This window comes from Alexandromys fortis, unplaced genomic scaffold (assembly GCF_014885135.2).
Source record: "Alexandromys fortis isolate MF-2015 unplaced genomic scaffold, M_Fortis_MF-2015_v1.1 scaffold_21, whole genome shotgun sequence".
NCBI lineage: Eukaryota > Metazoa > Chordata > Mammalia > Rodentia > Cricetidae > Alexandromys > Alexandromys fortis.
In genome coordinates, this window is record NW_026067905.1 from 11,573,962 (window position 1) to 11,596,046 (window position 22,085).

General features: G+C 45.4%; 1 protein-coding gene across 8 annotated transcripts in view; it reads right to left on the reverse strand.

The window, feature by feature from the left end:
* Nucleotides 1–723: 723 nt before the first annotated feature.
* Nucleotides 724–22,085, reverse strand: part of Sec16b (SEC16 homolog B, endoplasmic reticulum export factor) — a 62,218-nt gene continuing 40,856 nt past the window's right edge. For 6 of the 8 annotated variants that reach the window (XM_050135309.1, XM_050135308.1, XM_050135307.1 and 3 more), the window contains exons 13-26: nt 20,956–21,073; nt 19,308–19,419; nt 17,610–17,715; nt 12,190–12,330; nt 10,990–11,103; nt 10,122–10,194; nt 8,692–9,003; nt 7,805–7,872; nt 5,131–5,283; nt 4,863–4,961; nt 4,219–4,330; nt 4,011–4,090; nt 3,001–3,099; nt 725–2,438 (exon numbers count right to left, since the gene is read on the reverse strand). In XM_050135309.1, coding sequence (XP_049991266.1) covers nt 2,367–2,438; nt 3,001–3,099; nt 4,011–4,090; nt 4,219–4,330; nt 4,863–4,961; nt 5,131–5,283; nt 7,805–7,872; nt 8,692–9,003; nt 10,122–10,194; nt 10,990–11,103; nt 12,190–12,330; nt 17,610–17,715; nt 19,308–19,419; nt 20,956–21,073 — 1,659 coding nt within the window. In that variant the 3' untranslated portion in view covers nt 725–2,366. Of the gene's footprint in view, nt 2,439–3,000; nt 3,100–4,010; nt 4,091–4,218; nt 4,331–4,862; nt 4,962–5,130; nt 5,284–7,804; nt 7,873–8,691; nt 9,004–10,121; nt 10,195–10,989; nt 11,104–12,189; nt 12,331–17,609; nt 17,716–19,307; nt 19,420–20,955; nt 21,074–22,085 lie in introns of all 8 variants that reach the window. The other 2 variants (XM_050135316.1, XM_050135315.1) reach the window with 2 other exon arrangements.

Genomic DNA, 22,085 nt, shown 5'->3' on the forward strand with positions numbered 1-22,085 from the left:
ATTAAAGTTGTTAAACGACTGTGACCTTCAGCAACATGGCCACTGATACACATTTCAAAGCTGATAAGCAGTGAAGTACTTAGAGTAACCCCAATTCGTCAGCCCCTTCCTGAACCTAACTCTCCTGATCAATGAGCAATGGATTTGTTTTAATCAAGCATACACAGACTGATGGACACATTCTGACTTTGCCATGGTGAAAACACTCCATCATGAATTAGCATAAGTATCATGAACCTCTTCCTTCTCTGGTGCATAAAACATCCTGTCAGTCCCCCCCAGGAAGCCCTTGCATTCAGAGCTGTGTGTTATGTTGGGGATTTAAGGAAGAAGCTCAGTGTTTGCTTGCTTTCTTGAACACTGTAGTCATTGGTTTCCTGTGAACGTCTGAGCAGAGGAGTAAGGACTTGAGCATGGAGGTCTTGGCCTTCTTCTTGGGTCTTCAGGGCCTTCCTTGGAAATGCTCTCTTTCTTTGGTAGGACATTCCATATGCTATTCCTCCCAGGGGAACTATGCCTTTGGCCGAACAAGGTGGCCGATTGGCTACCAGGGAAATTGACTTTCCAATTAAGAAACATATCTCGAGAAGTATTTTAAAATTATCATTCCCACCAGACACTATATCAAAAAATGACACAAGAAATCTGGCAAACAAAAGTCAAAGTCCTGTATTTTGCTTACTAGTTATACACTAATAATTTGTAACACAAAGCTCTTTGTGTGAACCATCTACATTCCCAGGACCTTCATTCTTTTAACTCCAGCTCTTTCCCTGTAAGGTAAGTATTATTATCATTACCATAATTTTATAAATGAGAAAACTGAAACACAGGACAATGAAGCAACCTTGTCCATGGTTACAAGGTGAACTGTGCATGGGCAGGGTTCGAGTCTCAACAGCTTGGTGCCTGGGATACTCACACCCAGCTGCTAGGGTACTGCAGCTAGGTGCCAACATACCAAAGCTAGGATGCAGGAGTCTTAGGAAGAAAGGAAAGCTGCACATTGTGAGGGTTTTCCAGGTACAAAAAAAATTATGTACATGGTTTCTAATTTCATCTAAGATGGAAAAAATAAGGAACAGAATATGCCACATTCATCCGGCGAAGTGACTAGTTGGTTAGAGGAGCTTTTGTTCCTGCTTCTTAACTTGGAGAAAAAAATGATAGCATTAGAGTAGACCTGGAAGTTAAGAGGACCAGTCTTTGATTCTCCATTAACAAAGGGCTCTTTCTAGCTATTCACACCTGATCACACAATGGGACCATTATTAGAAAGACTTCAGGGAAGAGACCATCAATGTATTTTCTCCCTCTGCAGAAACCAGCCAGAGACAAGAATTTGCTATAAAATTATCTGGATTTAATCGCTATCAACATCGGAACCATGGTACATTAAAGTACAAAACTTTTATGTACAATTACACGTACAAAAAAATGTTCTTTGTGAGGAGCAATTTGAAGCAAATCTGACAAACAGCAAGAATCATTCCTATTTGAGGTTTGAAAGGGAAAAAATGGAAATTTCCAAGATCTCTCCCTCCTCCGTCGGGCCCCAGTGACCCTCAGAACATCCATTTGCAAAGTCCTGAGGTAGGAAGGCAGGTATTGTGGAAAGGATGACGTTTTTAGGAAACGTTTTCCATTATTTATTATACTGATGTTCCATCCATCTGCATCATTAGCTTCAGTAGTTACCATGACAATATGATGCCTACAGCAATCTAACTTGATAGCCAGATGTCAGAATGGGAAAAAATAGGACCAGCTAAGAAAGTGAGAGAAATATAATTAGTCTGAACCACATAGAAAATGTGCTCAAAACTGGGACCAGGAGGAAAATTGCTGAAATGTCATTGAAAAAGGAATCACTGAAGGGCAGCAATAATCAAATTCAATGTAAAAACTTTGCTAACAAGAGCCATAAACTGGTCTTTAAGCAAGTCGAAGGAAGGAGTCCAAGCTATTCTGGGATGTTGCTCCAAGTCCCTGCTGCATAGCCCAGTAGTGTCACTTTGGTTCTTGTCATAGGATTCTCAGGACCCTCATTTTCCTGAGGTTCTCAAGCTCCCACCCCAAGTGCTGCTGCCGTCACAATCAAGTGAGGACATTATCCCCTGCTCCTCCATACGATGAAATAATTCCCATCCCTTTAAAGCTAAGCTGAAGACTAGACCAAGTTGTGTCTAGGGAGATCCTGCCCTTTAACATCAGGTAGCCCTCGTTCTGTGGTTCACGGTGAATCCCTGAACATGAGGTGAGCAGGGCACTGAGAGGTGGAGAGCACTGGAAGCAAAGGTGCTCCAGGAGATGAGGCCTGGATGGGTGAGTGGTCATTCTCACAAGCCTGGAACAAATGCTCACTCTCAGCATGGTTGGGTTGGGTAGCGGCGCTGGGCTAGGCGATTTGGCCGGTTCAGGTTAGTAGCTGTAGAAAGCTGGAAAAGAAGAGACGCGATACTAGAGGGTAGCTCCGAGAATGTCTCCACTATGGGACTAGCATGTTGAGCAAGGGGACCCACTGCAGCTGTAGGTGGCTTCTCGACACTGTGTTCATTCTAACGCACAACCTTCACCTCTGAACAATGAAGGGAAGCTTGATTTTGTAAACAGCAAAGGCCAAAGGATATATATATATCTAGAGCCATCCTAGGGCACTGAGGAGCAGAGAGTATGGCTCCTCTCAAAGTTTACAGGAATCCCCTCATCCCAAGAGAGGACCACACCAAAACATCAGCACTGTGTCTCTCATGTCTCAGGATCAATTACAGATTAGGAGTGATGTTCAGAGCTGTGACATTTCTTGAGCATTTTCTAGGTACCATATTACATACATACTAGATTTGCAATAACTTCTGCTAGTTCTATTTTACTGATGTAGGAGAGGCTCATTAATTACCCGAAAACTCACATTCAGTGTGTGGAAGAGTGGAATTGTGTGCTACCCTTCTTGGTCTATGACCTGACCTCTTAACTCCTCCCCATAAGGATGGTCCTTACCTGAGGGACCTGGGATGGATTGTAGAGAGGAACAGCACCTTGCAAGGTGGGTGGAGGAGGCAGAGCACCTGGCGGGGAGTAGAACTCAGAAGAAACACCCTGTGGTTGCAAATAACAGAGATTCTGATCCGTGGCTGCTTCCTGGTAGATTAGAACCTCCCACAGGAATCAGCGTTGGACAATAGAAGGGTTTCTTATAAAACTCAAGTGGCCACAACCAATGCCAGGACCTGGGATGGCCATGTAGAGACAGGAGCCCTTAGACCCAAAGAAAGTAGAAAGAAAAAGTCACAATAAATTAGATCAGAACATTAAAATCACTATTAAACTCTTCAAAAGGCCTCAGATGGTACAAGAGCACTCCAACCAGGCTTCAAGAAATAGAAACATTTTCCTAGGGATAGTCATGAAATCCCTAGCTATATAGGCAATTTGTAAAGAATTTATGATAGCCCCAGCCAAGAGCACATGAGTGAACTCCACTTCCCACTAAGTCAGAAGCAGCCAGTCCGTTAACTCCATTTGAGCTGTACAGACTGAAGTGTGACCCTCCAAAACTGCACATGATAAAGCCCCAGTTTCTCAGCATGAGACAGAATCCTGAAAGCAGCTGCACAGGTGCCCCACCCAACACGCGTGGTGTCCTTACAAAGGAGGAAAGTTAACACAGACACGTTAGACACATACAGAGGGAAGATCCAGTGAAGACACAGGGAGAGCAGCCTGCTGCAAAGCAAAGAGAAAGCCTCAGAAGAAACCAGATCAGCCAGCAGCACCTTGGCCATGCACTTCTGCATGCCCTAGATTTGTGAGAAACTGCCCTGCCATTGTCTAGGCCCTCCAGGCTGAGGTACTACGTAGGCAGCTGGAGCAGAGTCTTACAGAAGTTGTCTCCATGACCTGAGAAGTTCATCCTTTACAGGAATGCTCCTCAGGCTGCTGAAGACATTCAGTCCTCACACACACAGGGGTCTTCTGGACTCCTAGGCCCCAGTCCGTAGCCTGCTCACCTGTGGCCCTGAGAAGCCTCCAATCCCAGTGACTTCAGCTATCCCACTGCTGTTCAAAGATCCAAGTGGATTGCTCCCACCTGGAAGGCAAGGAATCAGAGCTGTCTCACACGCTCAGAACTGAGGAGTTTCCACATCCAAGAGAGTAGGCCCAGTCTAGGAGCACCAAAAGCACCAGAGATGACCCAAAAGATGAAACTGGTGGTACCTATGCCTCTGGAGGAGGTGCTGGCATCTGAGAGAGATGGGGACTCAAGTGGAGGTGTTGGTGAGAGACCCAGGCCAGGACGGTGAGGAGGTGATGTGCCAGGAGACTCCTGCTTGGTGGAAAAGAGGCGGGATGACATCAGTGCTCAACAAATTCATGCCAACCTACATGTGTTCTGGCATCCACAGTGGTGATCTCCACGTAGGCAACTCCCCACCAACACCATTTCCTTCTGTGAAGCTTCTGAGAATGTGGGCCGGCTTCCTGCTGCTAAGCCTCTGAAGTAAAAATTCTCCATCTTAATTTTCTAATATTTCTACCCTTTTCCTCTCTCCCCCCTCTCTCCCTCTCATGTGTGTGTGTTGCTTTTTTGTGAAATAAGGTCAAACTATGTAGCCCAAGCTGTCCTAGAACTCATAGCAATCCTCCTGCTTCAGCATTCCAAAAGTTTTGATTACAGGCATGACCCACTATGTCGGACTTCCAAGGCCTGTCTCACTCTGCCTTTTGCCTTTAAAAACAGATTTATTTCCTGTGGTCTCCTTTCTTTCAGCCCAAGGTAGAGTGTGATGCCAGGGCTATGATGTGTCTGGGTTTCCTCTGGGTCTACAGGGAGGGGCTGCCAGCCCATCTGTGGAGGTTACCTCTGAGTCAGAGCTGCCCGAGGAGTCTTCATCTCCAGAGGGGGACGCGCTGTTGGCAGGCTTTGATCGAAACCAACTGAACCAGCCAAATCCAGAGCTCTGAAGGGCAAGGGGTATTGTTAAGGCCACTGGACTTTTTTTCTCTCACCAACTGTGAGAGCTGCCCAGCCAGGCATGAGTGTTGGGGGGGGGGCAGGGCTCTGGACTCTGATCCACTGTTTGAAACAGGGATAAAGCGGGGGAATACAGAAAGGAACAAGTCCTCCACCTTTGTAGCCGCTTTCCCATCCCCTGGCTTTCCTCTCTGTGAAGTATCGTGGTGAGATGACTCGTCTGCCCCATCCGAAGATCCCCCCTCTTCTTCCTTGGCTGAAACTGTGGAACCCTCAGAAAACCTTTGAGCTCTGGGAGCTGGTGGTGCCTGAGATAAAACGAAACAACAGAGATTCGCAAGTAGCTTAACAGATGGCAGAGCCCATGTCCATAAGACCTCTCACTCTGAGCCCAAGGCTAGCTGCTGGGGAGGGAGGCAGTCTTCCCCATGAAAATGCCCGAGCATAGGTGAGCAAGCCCAAACCCGCCCAGTCTTCATCCCCTCCCTAACACTGCGGGTTTGTCTGTCATATAACTGCTCCAGGTCAGAGTCTCCAGAACTGGAAGCTACTGCTGGGGATGAAAAGGTTCCTGGAGCGCCTCTGAGAGACCCTCACACTCTGAAGTCAGAAAAGTTAGCAGCCAGTGCATCTAACCTCAGAGCTTGTTTCCTGACAGGCTCTCCCAAGAATAACTGAACATATACACCAGAAGGGAGCCAAAAACACCCACGCCCCACTTCCTACTAACTTTCCCTTAGCCTGGTAAATATGCATAGCCAATAAAGTTCACTTTAACCATAATGCAGTGGCATTAAGTATATGCACAGTGTTGTCCAGATATCAGCAGTACCCATGCCCAGCATTTCTCCTCATCCCATCAGAAACACTACCTCCCTAGCCCCATCCGCAAAGCCCGGCCACCTCTGCCCCATTCTATCCAGTCTCGTTGAGTTTGCCTATACTAGAGATCTCATATGAGTGTAATAATGCAACATATTGCTCTTTATATTGTATTTTCATTTTATATTCTCAATAGAGCACAATTAATAAAAAACTACACAAAATACTATAGCAAGAATACAGGAAGGGCTACATTTTTTATGTGTACGGTTATAATGTCTTCAGAGTTCCAGACGCTGTTCTAAATGCTTTTCGTATCATGATCCACTGAATCCTTCCAACAGTACTGTGAGAAGCGCACTATCATTATCCTCTAGTTTCAAATATGAGAAAACCAGAGCGTAGCCATGCCCGAAGACACACAGCTAGTAAAATACAGAAGGGAACTCTAACCTGGCTTTCCTCCTAAGAATCTATTCCAATTCCGTAAGTCAAGACATAGGCAAGAGCCTATATTCTAGGGGGGCCACAATGTGTGCTGTGGAAGAGTAGAAGAAAGGAGGCAGGGAATGGAAAAGCACCGCAGAAAAGGAGGGGGGTGGAAGGGAAATGGCAGAGAAGAAAACGCCTGTTTGTGAGTCCCCTTCCTTGTGCACTCCACAGTCTAACAGGAATCTTCCTCACCTATCCAAGGTGTCCATGCAGGGCTCCCTCTACAGTGATACCTGTGCCCCGTCACCTGACTCATTATTTCCGTGCTGTCCTCGGGACACGGCCCTGGTCCCTCCTCTCCGCCCACTGTTCATCTCTAGCTCCCTCCATCAGACGATACAGCATCAGGCTGGCTGTATCTGTCCACTGATGCATGCCCAGCCCCACCACTGTGCCTGGCACGCTGCTAGAGTCTGGCAGACACTTGCAAAGGAATGGAATACTTTCACACAATGGATTTTGTCGTACCATTTCTGAAAATATACTTGTGAATGATAGAAAAAATCTTAAATGGTGTTAAATAACAAGTAGAAAAATACACCTGTTTTAACTATTGAAAAGCATGTACATATATATTTATTAATATACATATGTGTACATATATACACATACATGGGGGAAAACTAATGGGAGAGCCAAAACATTTACTATGAAATTCTGAGTAGCATTTACTTGATTCTTCATTTTAATTTTTCTATAACAATAGTGTACTACTTTTTCTACAAAAGAAAAGTATAATTTTTTAAGAGAGCCATAGCCCTGGGGCTGAGATTGCTCAGTGGTTAAGAGCACCGTCTGATCTTCCAAAGACCTGGGTTCAATTCCCAGTGCCCACATGGTGGCTCATAATCATCCATGACTCCAGTTTCAAGAGATCTGGTTCTTTCTTCTGGCCCCTGAGGGTACCAGGCACACACATAGTACACAGACATACATGCAGGCAAGACACACATACACATAAAAAAGAAATAAATCTAAATTTAAAAAACAAAAGATCTGTAGCCCATTACTACTTTTAAAAACTATGTGATGTAATCGTTTAAACAATGCAAAGCTGCAGAACATCTTGTTTGGCATCAGAGTTGAATGCTGTGCAGTCTGTCGGCAATAGTAGAAAGAAGGATTGGGCAGCTGGGAGAAGAGACATAGCAGGTGCTCTCAGTCCTACCATAGAGATCTGACATAAACCAAGGGGAATGTCAAAATAAACACCAGTGCTGCTCCTCAACATGGAAGAAGAGGGTGCAGAAGAACAGAGAGCCACCTATCAGCCATCTCTACTGCTCTGTCCCCCAATGACACAGGCTGGGGGACAGGTGGAACTAAGCACACACAAGAACACAGCCTCCTTTCCAACTCTCGGGGTTTCAGATGAAAAGAAACAAGGAATGATTTGCACACGGTAGAAGAAAGCATTCCCAGGTCCCGAGGGGAGCCCAGGTGTGGCTGAGAAACCAGGGGCCAATAGCAAACAGCAGATGCATTGGAGTAGTTACCAGTAGTCCCCCTACTCACCTGAGGACTAGAAACGACTTCTAGACCATCGGGATCTTGTAGGGGTTCTTGAGGGGCTGTGTTCTCCCCTAAAGCACCAAAGAAAAACAAAGAGCCTCAATTTGTGCTCTTCCTACCCATCTTGAAGAAAGGAAATGGAGACCCAGTGGTTTAAGTGGCAAGAGTTTATACCACAAGCAGGTCACTGCAAATGCAAAATCTACTTGCTTGGTTCCACTCAATTCACGCCACCTCGTGACACACTGGCCAACCCAACTCTACCTGCTAAATACCAAGGTTGTTCCATAGGTATGTAAGGAGTCACAGCAACATAGAGCTAGATCCTAGGGGCTGTCCCCACCCTCCTTCCATGCGGGTCTCTAGCTCAGCTAAGGCTTCATGTTAAAGGGCTGCAGTCTAATATTCCTTTGTGGTACCCAGAAACTCGCTTGCATCACTCAGTGTCTTTCCCCCATGTGTAGTCTTCTTCTCCCCAAGGCCTTCAGGCCTGAAGAAATGCTGAACCAGACTAGGAATACAGTCCCAGCCACAGGTCCTGTCAATAAGATCCTGGGTTGAAGATGATACCAAAAAGAAGCCCCTTGACCACCATCCATGAGACACAGGGCATTTTCATCACTGCTTTGTAACCTCGACAACATGTCAAGCCACATATTCCAAGGAAAAGACAGAACAGTGATGTCTGTCCTGCTCTGCTTTTTCCCGCATACAGGTGTGTGGGCGAGAAGAGCACACACTCCTTCAGGTTAGCAAGAGCAGACCCAAAGTGCATTCCCCATGTGCCTCTGTTAGTGCCAAGCCCACTTCCTCCAGTCGGTCCCTGTGCCTCCCTCGCTTGTCTCTTTACCACCAAGACGTCCACCCTCCCCCTGGCTGGCAGGTCTTACCAAGGGAAGGATGTATCCGCAGCATTTCCTCCCCAGCCCTTGCTCCAGGAGCCCCTGTCACTGCCACGCTGTTGTTGCTGCCGTCGCCACTGGTCACTGACAAGTGGGTTGCAGGAACCGAATAAAGAGGCACCGGGGTCCCTATGTACCCCAAGCCTTCTCTCTCTGAGTAGGGATCTCGCTGCGGGGGCAAAGGCTGCTGTGGGATGGTCTGGGTCAGGCCCGTCTGCTCAGGCATCGGCCATGGGACTGAGCTGTACCCAGGGTCTCCCGCGTAGCTTTGATATCCTGGAAGATCCTGGTAGGAAGTGTCTAAGGAAGAAGATGTGGCAGATACAGACAAATCATTCTTAGCCATTCCTGCTCTTGGCCTCTCCAGAAAGCAATCACACGGACTGGCTGCTCTGTGTGGCCTCCTAATGACAGCGAGTGAAGCACTGACAAACAGTAACTCCCCTCCCTGCTGCCTTCAGAATGGTGCCCTCCGCTCTGGAATGATCTCGGAGCCTTTCTCCTATGGGCTGAGAGGCCAGAAACGGCATCCGACTGAACTCTACACCTTTTAATATTTGCATGTTTACACACTCTACTTTAAGCGGGCCTCATTAGACTTTAAAAGCTTATAGTTGAAAGAAAATTGAGTGACATTCTAGAAATGATGGCTTTAGTTGTAAAGAATCAGGGTCTGTTTGCCCTGGAAGAGGCCTTGCTGGTATGATCAATTAAAGTGTGGGTGTGAGAAATGTTTGGCCTGAGGGTGCAGGGATGCTGTGGGGTGCCAGCCTTTATGTTCCAGGGCCAGAAGAACGTCACCATGTAGAAACACCCAGACAGGCTCTCAAAAAGACAAGAAACAGAAGCCAAAAACTCCTTACATCCCACCCATCCAGCAAGCAAAAGAAGGCAAGAGACAAGGGCCCTTGTCTGAATCAGGGGAATGATTTCAGGGAAATGTATGGAGTTAATTTGGAATTTAACTCCTACTGACCAGACACTTAGAGACATGCTGGGGAAGGAATAAGGAGGTGGAGAAAACACTTTGAAACTTATATGGCCGATTGAAAGCTCAAAATCTTTCATTCTTCCAATGTCTAGAACACTAATATAAAATACTAATAATGTATAGTCTCTGGACTCAAGAAAGATATCTAACTGGGAGCAAGATATTCACACAGGTGAGGCAATTGGATAGCAATGAAAAACGTGAAATAGTCAAGTATTTGAAAACCCAGCCTACAAAGTAAAAAACCTTCATGCTACAGGAATTCAGACGTGTCCAGGTGTGTAAGGCCAGCAAGAGCCAGTCAGAAAATGCAGTCTGGATCAAAGGGCCTAATTCCCAGACAAGGAAGACACCAAGGAAGGGGACGCGTGGGTGGCTGAGAGTATTTTAGTCACATTCTAGCAGCCGGAGCTTTGCAACGCAGTACCTGTTGTTCCTCTGGCTCCATAAATATGTGAATTAGTAGAACTGAGGTCTCCAAGGTCTCCTGCTTTACTTTGCTGTTAGAAATAAAGTAAAGATCCTTTTAAACAATATAAAGGAAAATCAGGGCAGAAGTCAAGGTAATGCTGAAACCATGGCCAGACAAGGAAACGCTACTGAAAGGCCCAGGGCCCAGAGTCATGCAGATGAGACACTGTTTCTTAGGTCTCCCTGCTCAGCTCAGAGCAGGCCAGGATAGCCACAGCCAGTGTCACCATCCTCCCCAGAGTGAGGGGCCGAAGCAAGGAACTAAACTGTGGGCCTCTGAATTCGCTACCCAGGGAAGGTGAAAGGGCAGTGTACATTTAAAAATCCCCTTTGTCCTGTCTTCAGAGCAGAGTGGAAGAAAGGAAATGGGGGAGGCCCTGCTCCAATTACTCTTCTGATTATGGCCAGCAGCTTTTGCAATTGTCAGAACAAAAAGGAAAGGCCCGGAAGTCTTTTAAGCAATTGCCCTACATTACATGAAAGTGACACAGGTCCACTGTGGTCCATTGTTCCTAACAGAGATGGGGAAGCTTTGATGGCTGCTAAGCATTCTCTGGGACCTCAGAGAAAGACCGGTAAGAGTGGCTGGGAAGAGCGCCCCCCTGTGGCACTAGGCAAACAGGAAAATGTTTGCACATGGTAAACCCCCACCCCCCACCCCCCACCCCCGCAGTGAAAAGAAAGCTCTGAATCCCAACACTGGGGACATTGACCTTGCCTCAGAAGTGATGGGAGATGCCCAAGGCTGGGAACTGGGCCCTTCTCTGTCCAGTCTATGTCTGGGAAACACAGGGTACCCAGTGACCCTGTCTCACCCTGCTCACCTCCAGTTCCTTGTGCTGCCTCCGCAGTTGCACTAGCCAATCTGGTTCCAGGTCCCTGTCCCCAGGGCGTCTTTCTAGAACCAGAGGGTCTGACAGCTTCAGTTTCTCTGCAAGCTGAGCAGAGTTTCCAGGTGGGCCACGGGGTAGAAAGTGAGAGAGGACGAGAAGAGAGAGAAATGGGGCACAAGGGAAGACAAGAGGGGAAAGAGGCAATAAGAAGGAGGGAGACGGAGTCGTAATTCACTCACACATCACATTATAAAGAATAATTGAGAAATAACAAATTCAGCCGATCTCCTCCCAAAATTGCAGCATCAATAAATAAGCAACCCATTTTGGCATTGTTTCCCCCAAATATGAGAGTTAAAAAATAGCTCCTCAGCTTTGTGCTCTGCAAAGCTGTCTTCTCCGCAAGAAACTTCTAGAATAGTAATGCGGGGCGCACAGGCACCTTGTTCATGCTGATTCTGGTTCTGGTCTGGGCAGGAAGGAGCTCAGATCTACGCCGCTAACAACCTGATGCTGCTTCCCGATTCGAGGTGTCATCGTGTTCTGCATCTGGGCCATCAGTCCTCCAGTTGAAATGTCAGCGCATGGAGGGAGGGGGACCTCCGTGGCACAGGCTTTATTGGTTACAGAATCTAACACTTGGGCCTCGTGTAAAGCAACACGCAAACTGAAGCGCACCGCGCCTTCTACTCCCCAGCTAATGGAGTTTTTTCTTCAGCTAATTGGAACAACTATTGGCCTGATCGCTGTTTTCTTCCCAAGGAACTGAGGGCTGGTATGTTTTTGTTTTCTTTTTTTATGTGTCCCACATGTGATAAAATATTCTATGCATTTAAAAGTATTTTAATAAGGATCATTTCCTGCTTTAATCACTAAAATCTATTTTCAAAGGCCTGCTTTGGTAATTACAACAGCTCACCGCAGCTAGCAGTTTAACTGTACCAGAAAAACAGAAACAATGCCCGCTTTCCAGTCCCCCAGCCCCACTGCCCCCTGTCCAGCCCGTTGTTCTTTGTGTGGGCAGGCTTCTGCTTATCACATCGGGGCATGCATACATGGTCAAAGACAGCTGTGGTCTCCAATTCCGCAGCATGTTCAAAGAAGATGAAACGTGGATTCTAAGCCTCTCTACAATGGCCTCCCTGAATGCTGAAGATAAAGCACCTACAGAGACCCCTTTGAGAAGCTCACCTTGATGAGCTCTGCTAATAGCACAGGGTGACTGCTCCCTCCCTGGCTCAGGACGGCCTCCCCAATGGCTTCACAGTAATGCAGGGCCTGGGATGCCAGGCCATAATCTGCCAGCCGGGAAGCATAAAGGAGCTTATACACCTGCAAAGAGAAACGGGGCCAGTGATGAGTCCATCCAGACAGGAGAGGGGGAGACAAATGGAGATAAGACTTCTTGGAAGTCAGCTGACTGCCAGCTTCCGCTCACTCTGGCATCCAAATAGCAAGGGCCCGGTGCCATTTGGGGCAATTTATCTGTATATGGGCACAACTCCAAATCCAGCCTACATACAGTTCCTGCATTATGGAGAAAAGGATGGGGTGGGGGTCACATCAACACATCTTCCCATGCTCCATTGGACAGGCAGCCCTTTTATCCAACAGTTCACATCACGGGGAGCCTGGGCATGTGAAGTTCAGTCCCAGGCACAAGGGTCCACATGAAGATACAAAATGAGTGCTTTTGCAAGGGCACTGAGTCCAGAGGGAAGCGCAGAGGAAACGCAGGAACGGGGAGGGGCTTTCAGAGAAGGAGGACGAGATCAAGTATGATGCTTCTGGTGTAAACAAAACCAATCCAATCCAAGCTCATACTAGGTGTGGGATATTTGGGCTAGTTCCCTTCCCTTTCTGTGCCTCAGTTCCCCCATTATAGCATGGACAATACCACCTATTTCTTTGAAAGCTATAAAGATGAAATGAGGTGACTCACACACAGAACTTAGAACAGATGTCGTACACACATGAGCTGGTAACATACCAAACCCTCTGAGCCTCAATTACCTCTTTTGCAAAAGGGGAAAACCCATAGGATTAGAAATAATATTCAAGAAGCATAGTACACAATGCTGAGTATGGGAAACAGTCAATAAAAATAGCTATGCCATGACTCTCAGTCCAGGGCCGTGCCAGCAGAGCTTGTGGGTAGGATAAATGAAGAAGAAAAAGAAAAGAAACCAAAGTGCCTATGCAGCAGCCATATAGAAGAGCAGTTAGGCAAGTAAAAACTCTCAAAGAGAGAGATTAAATGATACAGTGATTTATTCCAAGGTTGCATATGTTTTGTTGTGTGTTGCTATTATATCTATGTTCATTCTCAACAGCAGGCACTGAAGGACATCCAATCATTAAAAAAGGTTTCTGGTGTTGCAAGATAATTTGATTACACTGTATAAAGATGTGTCACTGTGATTGGTTTAATAAGAAGCTAAATGACCAATAGCTAGACAGGGAAACTAGGTGGGACTTCCAAGCAAAGAGAGGAACTGGGGTGAATCTAGGCACACAGAAGAAGACAACAGAAGTCGCAGACAAGTCAGAGGTACAGAATGAAAGGAAGGTAAGAAGTCACACGGTAGAACGTAGATGTTAAAGTATGGGTTAATTTAAGATATGCGAGCTAGTTGGAAATAAGACTAAGCTATGGGCTGAGTTTTCATAATTAATAATATGTCTTCATATTATTATTTGGAAGCTGGCTGGTGGGACAGAAAAGGACTTATTTACATATAGTACCCAACATGGGCCATATATTTCCACATGGGACCTGAGAAAGCTTTAAAAGAAAAGTTCCAAACACACAAACATGGAGCCAGACAAGACTTCCTAGTCCTCCAGTCTCCCAGGCAGGCCACAGAACACACAGATGTGGCTCCCGGCTGCTGCCTGCAGGCTGCAGCCAGCCACGAACCCATGCAGGGGCTGACATGCAGTTTAAGATTTGTCTCACATGGTCAAAAAATGCTGCAGGCACTTAGTAAAGCCAGTCCAGAAACAGAAAACCTCTAAAAAGGTACAGTATGTTTTAAAATGTGCTTAGATTCTAAAGAAAGAAATGAAAATGTGTATAGACATTAAAAAATAAACAGTTTAAAAATAGTAAAATAAAGTCTTTAAAGAAAAAATAAAGTAATATAGAAAGAATAAGCCATATAAAATGGGAAATACATAGCATGTCTGGATCCTGTATGTTGTTTTATTGACTTTGAATTTTTTAAATGTTAATGAACAAAGAAAAATAATAGCTGCTGAGAGACATTGGATTATGAAAACTGCTAAATTAAACCATCCAATAAATATATCTTAAGAATGCCGTAACTTCAAAACAGAAGTCAAAAAATATATTGCACTGAGGGGAGAAGTTTTGCTTTTGTTTCTACAGGAAACAAAAGGCTATGGTTCTCTTCAAAATTAATGAAGATCAGATTTGATTGGGGGAAACCTCCTAAAAATTTAGGCTGCAGACATAAAAAAAGACAGATTACAGGGTAGGTGATGTATATGCTGGTTCCTCTACTATGGGAACAGCTCTGAGACTGGGTGAGACATGATAAATCTTGTTGGCTACAGAGTCCTCATGACTTATTACCACATGCCACCCTTTCATATGGCATGGACAGAGGTTTGGTTATACAGCCCAAACAAACTTATAAGTTGACAGACATCTTTTATCTGCTCAAACATAAAACAAAAAATCATCTTTGGCTGGCTTGTATATAACACACAGTCCATATTTATGTTCATGTAAATATGTATATTACCTTTGAAAGTTTTCAGAACTAGGGGACTAGACACCAATGAAAATGGGTGGCCCTGGTGATCCAGCCTTTCAGAGTGCCTCTGTTGCAGTTTCCTCAGAGTTCTGCAGTCAGAAACAACTTCAAATCTGCTCGCTGAGATGGTCCAGCCTCATAGACTATTCTAGCCAGAACTTCAGATAAGCCTTCCACTTTCCTATCCCATAGAGACTAGACAACAAATGTTATAGCTAGTTTTCTTAGGACTTCACCATTATCTCAATTTTCTCAGGGTCCCCTGGAGATGCTGTTGGCCTCAGAAAACAGGAAACAGTCTTGAGGACACAATGTCCACATTTCCAAGAAGTGGTGTGAGTGGTTTTGGGTCATTGTGGGTTATAAATATTTGTCATTGGTTAGGGGGATTGGTTACAAGTTGCTATTGGTCATGATTGGGAGAAAAGCTGAACAAAGAAGATTAGATTCAGGAATCTCTTTCTGAAGAGTAAAAGGGGGGGATACAGTATAAAAATGATGGGATAAAAGGGTGAATTGTTGAGTCTGCTTTTGAACAACTACTCATCTCAAGTATTTTATGTTGGTATGGATTTTTTATGTTGATACAAATTTAAGGCTATTTTTGTTATACTGTATATATGTTTCTACTCTTGTTTAAGGTATTGTACCTGTACAGCTCATTTTAAAATATAATGTAAAGTTTTAGTCCTTGAAAGCTATTTAGAATAATAGAGAAAAACAGGTTAGTAGTTAGTCTTCTATAACAACCAAACTTATAGTTGTGTTATGCATGTTTTCAGGGTCAAAGAGATATATTTTAAATAGATAAATGGTCTTCAAATACTTCAAAAAACCTACAGAATATGTCATTTAAAATGTTTTGATAATAAGGCTTTTCATGACAGAGAAACATATCTAATCTCCATATGGAGTTTTCTTTCATTGTGTGTGTGGCAAAACTAGTCATTTGGTCAAGAAATTACCCTTGCCTCAACTGCTGACAATATACTGTACAAATTGGACAAGCAGGACACAAAGGAAAAAGACTGCTGAACTTTGCCAAGAGAAGGTGGGACAGTTCTTCAAAACTGCTGGTCATAGAAAAGTATGTAGGATATTCCAAGCCCATAGACCAAACATGGATGCCCCAACAGTGTAAGGAAACCTTAGGTGACTGTCAAGGCAGCCAGATGCTTCTGTCATTTCTATAGATTTGGAAGTTGCTTTCTCTGCACTTCCTGTTTAGTCAGGTGATATTTTATCTTTCCTGGGTCTCTCTTGGAAGTGAAGATGAGATAATTATAGTTATAATTTTCTGTTGCCAAAATTCAGGAAAAAACTTGCATAAAAGATATAAAGTTTATAAGGTGGGGAAACATAAAAGTTTAAATTATTTATCTGAGAAAATGTTTTTAGGGCTAAAACAATAGTTTTGGTGTTGCTAATACAAGTAATGATAAAAAAAAAAGTATAAAACTTTGGACTCAAAAGATAGGACAAATGATAGAGAATTTTCTCCAAAGTTGCCAGATACAAATGAGCTGGACATTGTAAATGTAATTGTTACCTAATAATTGTTCTAATTGTATATAGTTTTACTGTGTTAGAGTTAAAACATTTCTTTTAATTTAAACAAAAAGGGGGGAAATGTTGTGAGATATTTGATTACACAGTGTAAAGATGTGCCACTGTGATTGGTTTAATAAAAAGCTAAATGGCCAATAGCTAAACAAGGAGAGTAGGTGGGACTTCCAGGCAAAGAGAGGAATTGGGGATGAATGTAGGCACACAGAGGAAGACACCAGGAGTCACAGAACAGATCAGAGGCACAGAATGAAAGAAAGGTAAAAAGCCACATAGTAGAACATAGATTTAAAACTTTGGGTTAATTTAAGATATAAGAGTTGGGAACAAGTCTAAGTTATAGACCAACCTTTCATAATGAATAAGAAGTTTCCATGTCTTTATTTGGGAGCTGACTGATTAGACAGAGAAAGACTAGTTACACTCAGGTCTGAAGAGGATGCTCAAGGCAGAGAATAAAGGTATCTAGCCATAAAAAGGAAAGAAAACAAAGATTATCTACCCATAAAAAGGAAACAAAGAGTATCATCAGGTAAATGTGAGCTGAGAGCCTTAGAGCCAGGGCTGTGCCTGGAATAGTCCTGTCGCAAGCACAGAAACAAACTACCTCAGTTTTAGGCTAGTTTACAGCACAGGCTCGAGGAAAGCTTACACTCCATACCAGCAAGAGAGACGAGAAAAGGCTACGAGGTGCCAGGTCTCAAACTCATGGGAGATCAGACTGGGAGCAGAAGCAATCTCAGCACCAGTCACTATGGACAAAAGGAAGCAACGTAACGCAAATGCAGGCTGAGATGAGAGAACAGAACTTGGCAGTGTGCTTGCCACTTGCTCAGCTGAAGCCCTGAGAGGGAGGAGATAGTTGACCCAGGACAAAGCAGGAGGGGGGCTCCCAAGGAAAGAGGCCTGGTGGGAAGGAGGGAAGAAGCCGAGCAGCCAGGTGCACAGGATGACAGTGAGACTTGAAGAGGAGAGGACCTGCTGGACAAGAAGAACTCAAGGCAGCAGGAGCAAAGCAAGGCGGGGGCAGAACTGCAGCAAGATTTCCGTGTGTCAGGAGTGAGGCAAGAACCTCCAGCAGAGACCAACGAAGGGTTTTGCTTTCTTTTTGTAAAATTCAACCTTCCAAGGACATGGGAGGGAAATCCTAGGTCTTCCCACACTGAGGGAAATGAGTTGGCAGGAGGTGCCAGATGCCACACAGCAAAGCTGAAAACCTGGCTGCCCACAACTAAGCTGATGGTCCCCTGCGGTTTCGGTTACCTGGAAAGAAGGGATGAAGGATTTGGGGTGGCCCAGCATCTGGCAGTACTCGAAGATTTCTGTCCTCTGGATAGCCTCGGTTGTTGCAAACTTCAGAAACTCTTGACTAGAACCAGGGAATAACAATAACAGAGGTAAGATGGGGTGCTGCTCACAAGCAGCTCCAAGAGAGGAAAGAGACTGGGGACCCAAGGTGGACGCACTTCCTCCTTGCCCTCCATCCTCCTGGGTTTGGGGAAACAGATGAAATGAGCACTGTGCCAGCTGTTCTAAAAGAACCTGCCCATGAGAAGGAGGTCCTGCGCTTCCTTAGCAGAAGGCGGGACACTGCATTTCCTCCACTCTGACATCCTGAAAGCTAGCCATCAGCCCTAGGGCCTGGCACACCCCAGGAAAGGAGGACCAGCCCAAGCGCACCAGTGCAGAAGAGAAAGCCATGGAGTTCAGGAGCCCCACAGACAGTCTGGCAGAGACTGGGTGTGTGGGGGGGGGGGGGGGGGACACCTGAGCCAGAAGGAATCAGCAGGTCTTCCACAGTGAGGGTGAAAACAATGGCGACTGTGATTGAGAGGCGACAGGAGTCTCATGTATAAATACCCCTCAGACTCCCTCCACAGCTTGCCAGCTGCCGCCGGGAATATTTCCAGAAGCTAACATATTTCCAGAAACTTCCCCAGGATTCATAGACAATGAAGAGGAGACATATTAACTCAGGTACGTTTACGGTCGTATTTGGCCCCGACGAGAGAAGCTGACTATGCTGTCTGAGCCCAGGCTCTCAACAGCAAGGTCTATGAAGTGGGCAACACTGCCACAGTGGTAGAGGGCTGGGGACAGCTACAAGTTTGTCTCCTGCAGCCTGTCTGAACTTCCTGGTGCCCAGATGCCACCTTAGTCGGGGCTTTCAGTCTCTCTGTTCCTTGCTTTCCCTCCTTTGTTTACTTTTATTTCAATTTAAGGTAAATCCGTAACAAAGGAAACCATGCAAAGGAACTCTCAGAAACGTTTTCGTGTTCTCTGTTCAGACAGGTCAGTAGCCCTGGCTGGCTGGCGAACCTAGAACTCACCATGTAGCCCAGGCTAGTACTGATCTTGCTATAATCCTCCTGTCTATACCTCTTGACTACTGGAATTCTAGGAGCATAATACTGACTGCTCAGAAATCCTAACTATCGAGAGTAAAAGATCCAGAACGGTGAGGGCCACCCAGGACAAGCTTATCTATGTCAGCTCACTCCTCGGGGCTCTATGGTTCTCTCAGCATAAAAATCCTGATGTACGGCTCCCATACAACAAGTAACCAACGGGACAGGCTCAAAAGAGCTTGTGCTCACACTAATGCATTGAATGCCCAAAGAGTAGGCTCTCAGAACAGGCCCAGGGCTGCCCAAAAGAGACGACTTGTAAATTTCCTTTTTATTTTTCTTTCTATACTATCCCTAGTTGTGGAGCTAGGCTGCCACCCAGTGGCTATCAGAGTGCAATACACACCAAAGGCACCGGTTCAGGCCCTCTAGTGGTGTGATGTGGCACCCTCTGGTCACCTTGCCTAGAAGTGTGCAGGAGATAAGGAGGAGCCGGCAGTAAGCTGAAATTTACACAAGAAAATGAATAGTGAAGCCCTGGAAGCCAGCAAGGGCTAAAACAATCCAGGAAAAAACATCTTTGCCAAGCCCTTCCCCTGCAAAAGTCACATACCTATGGCTACTGCCCAGCAAGGCCAGGTGGTCTGTCTTCACTGTGTAGTGGCCAAAGGGCACGTGAGCCGTGAGATAGCAGAAGTGAGACGCCTCCACAAGCCCTTTCCCAGCTGCAGGAAGAGAACAGGAACCCAGTCAGAAACCGCGCCCTGTGGGGCTCAGCATCTGAGTAGAACAGAGAGAAATAGTGAACTCCAGGGTCGGAGTGCAGAAACCTCGCGAGAATAAACCAGGGGCGTTCTCGTGGCATAAGTCACAGACACGTCCGTCCCGCTCTCTCCCACAGCAGCTGTTGTGACTGAAGATACTGCATCTCAGTTCTCATCAGCCACACTGAGTGCCATCTCACATTCCCCTGATGGGTTTTTCTTTGGGAATTTTCTAAGAGTCAGGGTCCTTCCTGAGGCTGAGAAGGGAAAGGAGATGCCTATATGTAAGAAAAGAGGAACTTCAGAAATGGATTTAAAACATCCTCATGGGGTGTGACTCCTTCCTCTGCTAAAGTCAGACAGCCAAAGGCTTTTCCTGCACTAATAAAAATCACATCAATTACCAAATTGCTCCTGACTTTTTTTTTAATGTTCTCCACTGCCTTAAAATTGGATTAAGTGGGTGGGGACACTTAATCATCGTGGTCACCTTGAATAGAACTGGAATAATTTAGGAGATCCACCCCCTGGGTGTGCCCTTGAGGGTGTCTCCAGAGGAGGTTTAACTGGGTAGAGAAGGCCTATTGGTAGTGTGGGAGGAGCTATCCTCTAGGCTAGGATCTAGGGCTGAGTACAAAGAGAGGGAAGGAGGAAGCAAGCTGAGCCCCATCACTGTCTCTGCTTCCTGACAGTGAACACCAGGCCTCTAATCACCTCACACTAAACACCGCAATAGACTGTGTACCCTAGGAGTGTGAGCCAAGATAATCCTTCTTTGCTTAAGGTTTTTCCGGCTGTTCTGCCATAGCAGTGAGAAGGTAATTGATACAGCGGGCAAAGTACCAAACACAGAGTCTGATACCCAAGAAACATGGATGCCCTTTTAGTCAGGTAGCTGGGTGACAGCCATCACTTGTCACAACCTTATATATGGCTGCTTCCAATTTAGCAGGCAATTGTTCCCAACGTTCCACAAAGAACACCATTATTTCTAAACCTTCTGCCCAGACCAAATTTTCAAAGTAGTGATCTGGAATATACTACAATTGTCAAGTACTTGTAAGGCCACGTTCACAGACAGATAACAGAAATAAAGGCAGAATCACCAAGGTAGTTAGACATTTCCCATCTGATGGCCTTGGGCCACTAAAGGTCATGAGACAATAGGAAGAGGCATGCCTCTGTGTTAGCTCTAGGTAAAGGAGTTTCACCTGTGGCAAAAAAAGCTATACAGCAATGACAAAACAAAGTTCCCAGTGGGGATTCAGGGAAACAGATAATGAAAAACAAACAAAGCTGGCAAAGGGAATTCTGGGAAACAAAATTACATGATAGCTATGTCTTCCCTGGAGTTTCTTAACCAGAAAGACAGAGCCTCCAGAACCTGAGAAGGCCTGAGCCAAAGACTCCGGCTCTCTGGAGTCTACGACTCTGATGTCTGGCACTGGAAGCTGGCCTGGAGATGCCTAGAAAGAGGAAATGCTGGTTTCTGCTCACCCAGGGTATCCGCCATGCTGACAATGGCTCGCTGGTACAATTCGGTGTCCCCAGCCTGATTTGACAGGATCACAGCCAAGTGGGGCCGCCAGTCTCCCCACTGCTTGTCTCCACAGCACTGGAAAACAATGATTTGCAGAGTCACTTAGCATAGCCAGGGATGTAGGAAAAGAAGACTGCTGTCTCTGTCTTGGTTTGGAGTTCAGAGAATGTGCGTTACACTGTCTGTGATGTTATTGCTATTAAATAAGGGTTCACTCTGTATTAAGTGGCTGGTGCGTGGCACAGATCAAGGTGGTGGCACACATCGGTAAACCCAGCACTCAGGTGATTGAGAGGCCATCATGATGTTGAGATCTGCCTGGGCCACAGTATGAGAACCTGTCTTCAAATAAAAATTAAAAAATGGAAAATCACATATATATACGCTCACCCAGATACATACACATAGAGAGACACATAAGCATACATAGACTCACAGACACAGAGGCACACACAGATATGCAAACACACACAGGCATGCACTCACACAGAGACACACACTCATACACATCCACACAGAGATACATATACAAAACACACAGATACACACTTGTACACTCATACATGCAGACACATATATCGCATACACACATAAAGACAGACACAGACAAACACAAATACACTTAATGTATATGTACACACACATATATATACATATATATCAGTTATAAGGCTATTGGCTAATAAATAGAATGATATTAACTTACTAATTTTCAAGTTTTTCCCTGTCTTCACTTCAAATATCTAGAAACAAACTCTTCCCTACACACCCCCCCAAAAAATTCTAGTGTTTCAGTGATTAAAGAAAAAATGTCTCATGAGTGGAGAAGGCCATGCTGAGCTGACACAGAAGTCTTGAACTCCGAGTTGCTCACTGTCTTACAAGCAGCTGGTACTGCCTGGTCTTCCAAGGCCCTTCCACACATGGCAACTTTCACGGGGCTGTTGTGAAATGTAATTCCTATTGCTGCCGAAGGAATGAGGAAATCAAACAAGCTTTCAATATCCATTCAATTCCTCTCCACCCATTCCCTGGTGACAATGGAGTGGCCACAGACTCCATCAGGGACCTGTGGAACTGCTATGTC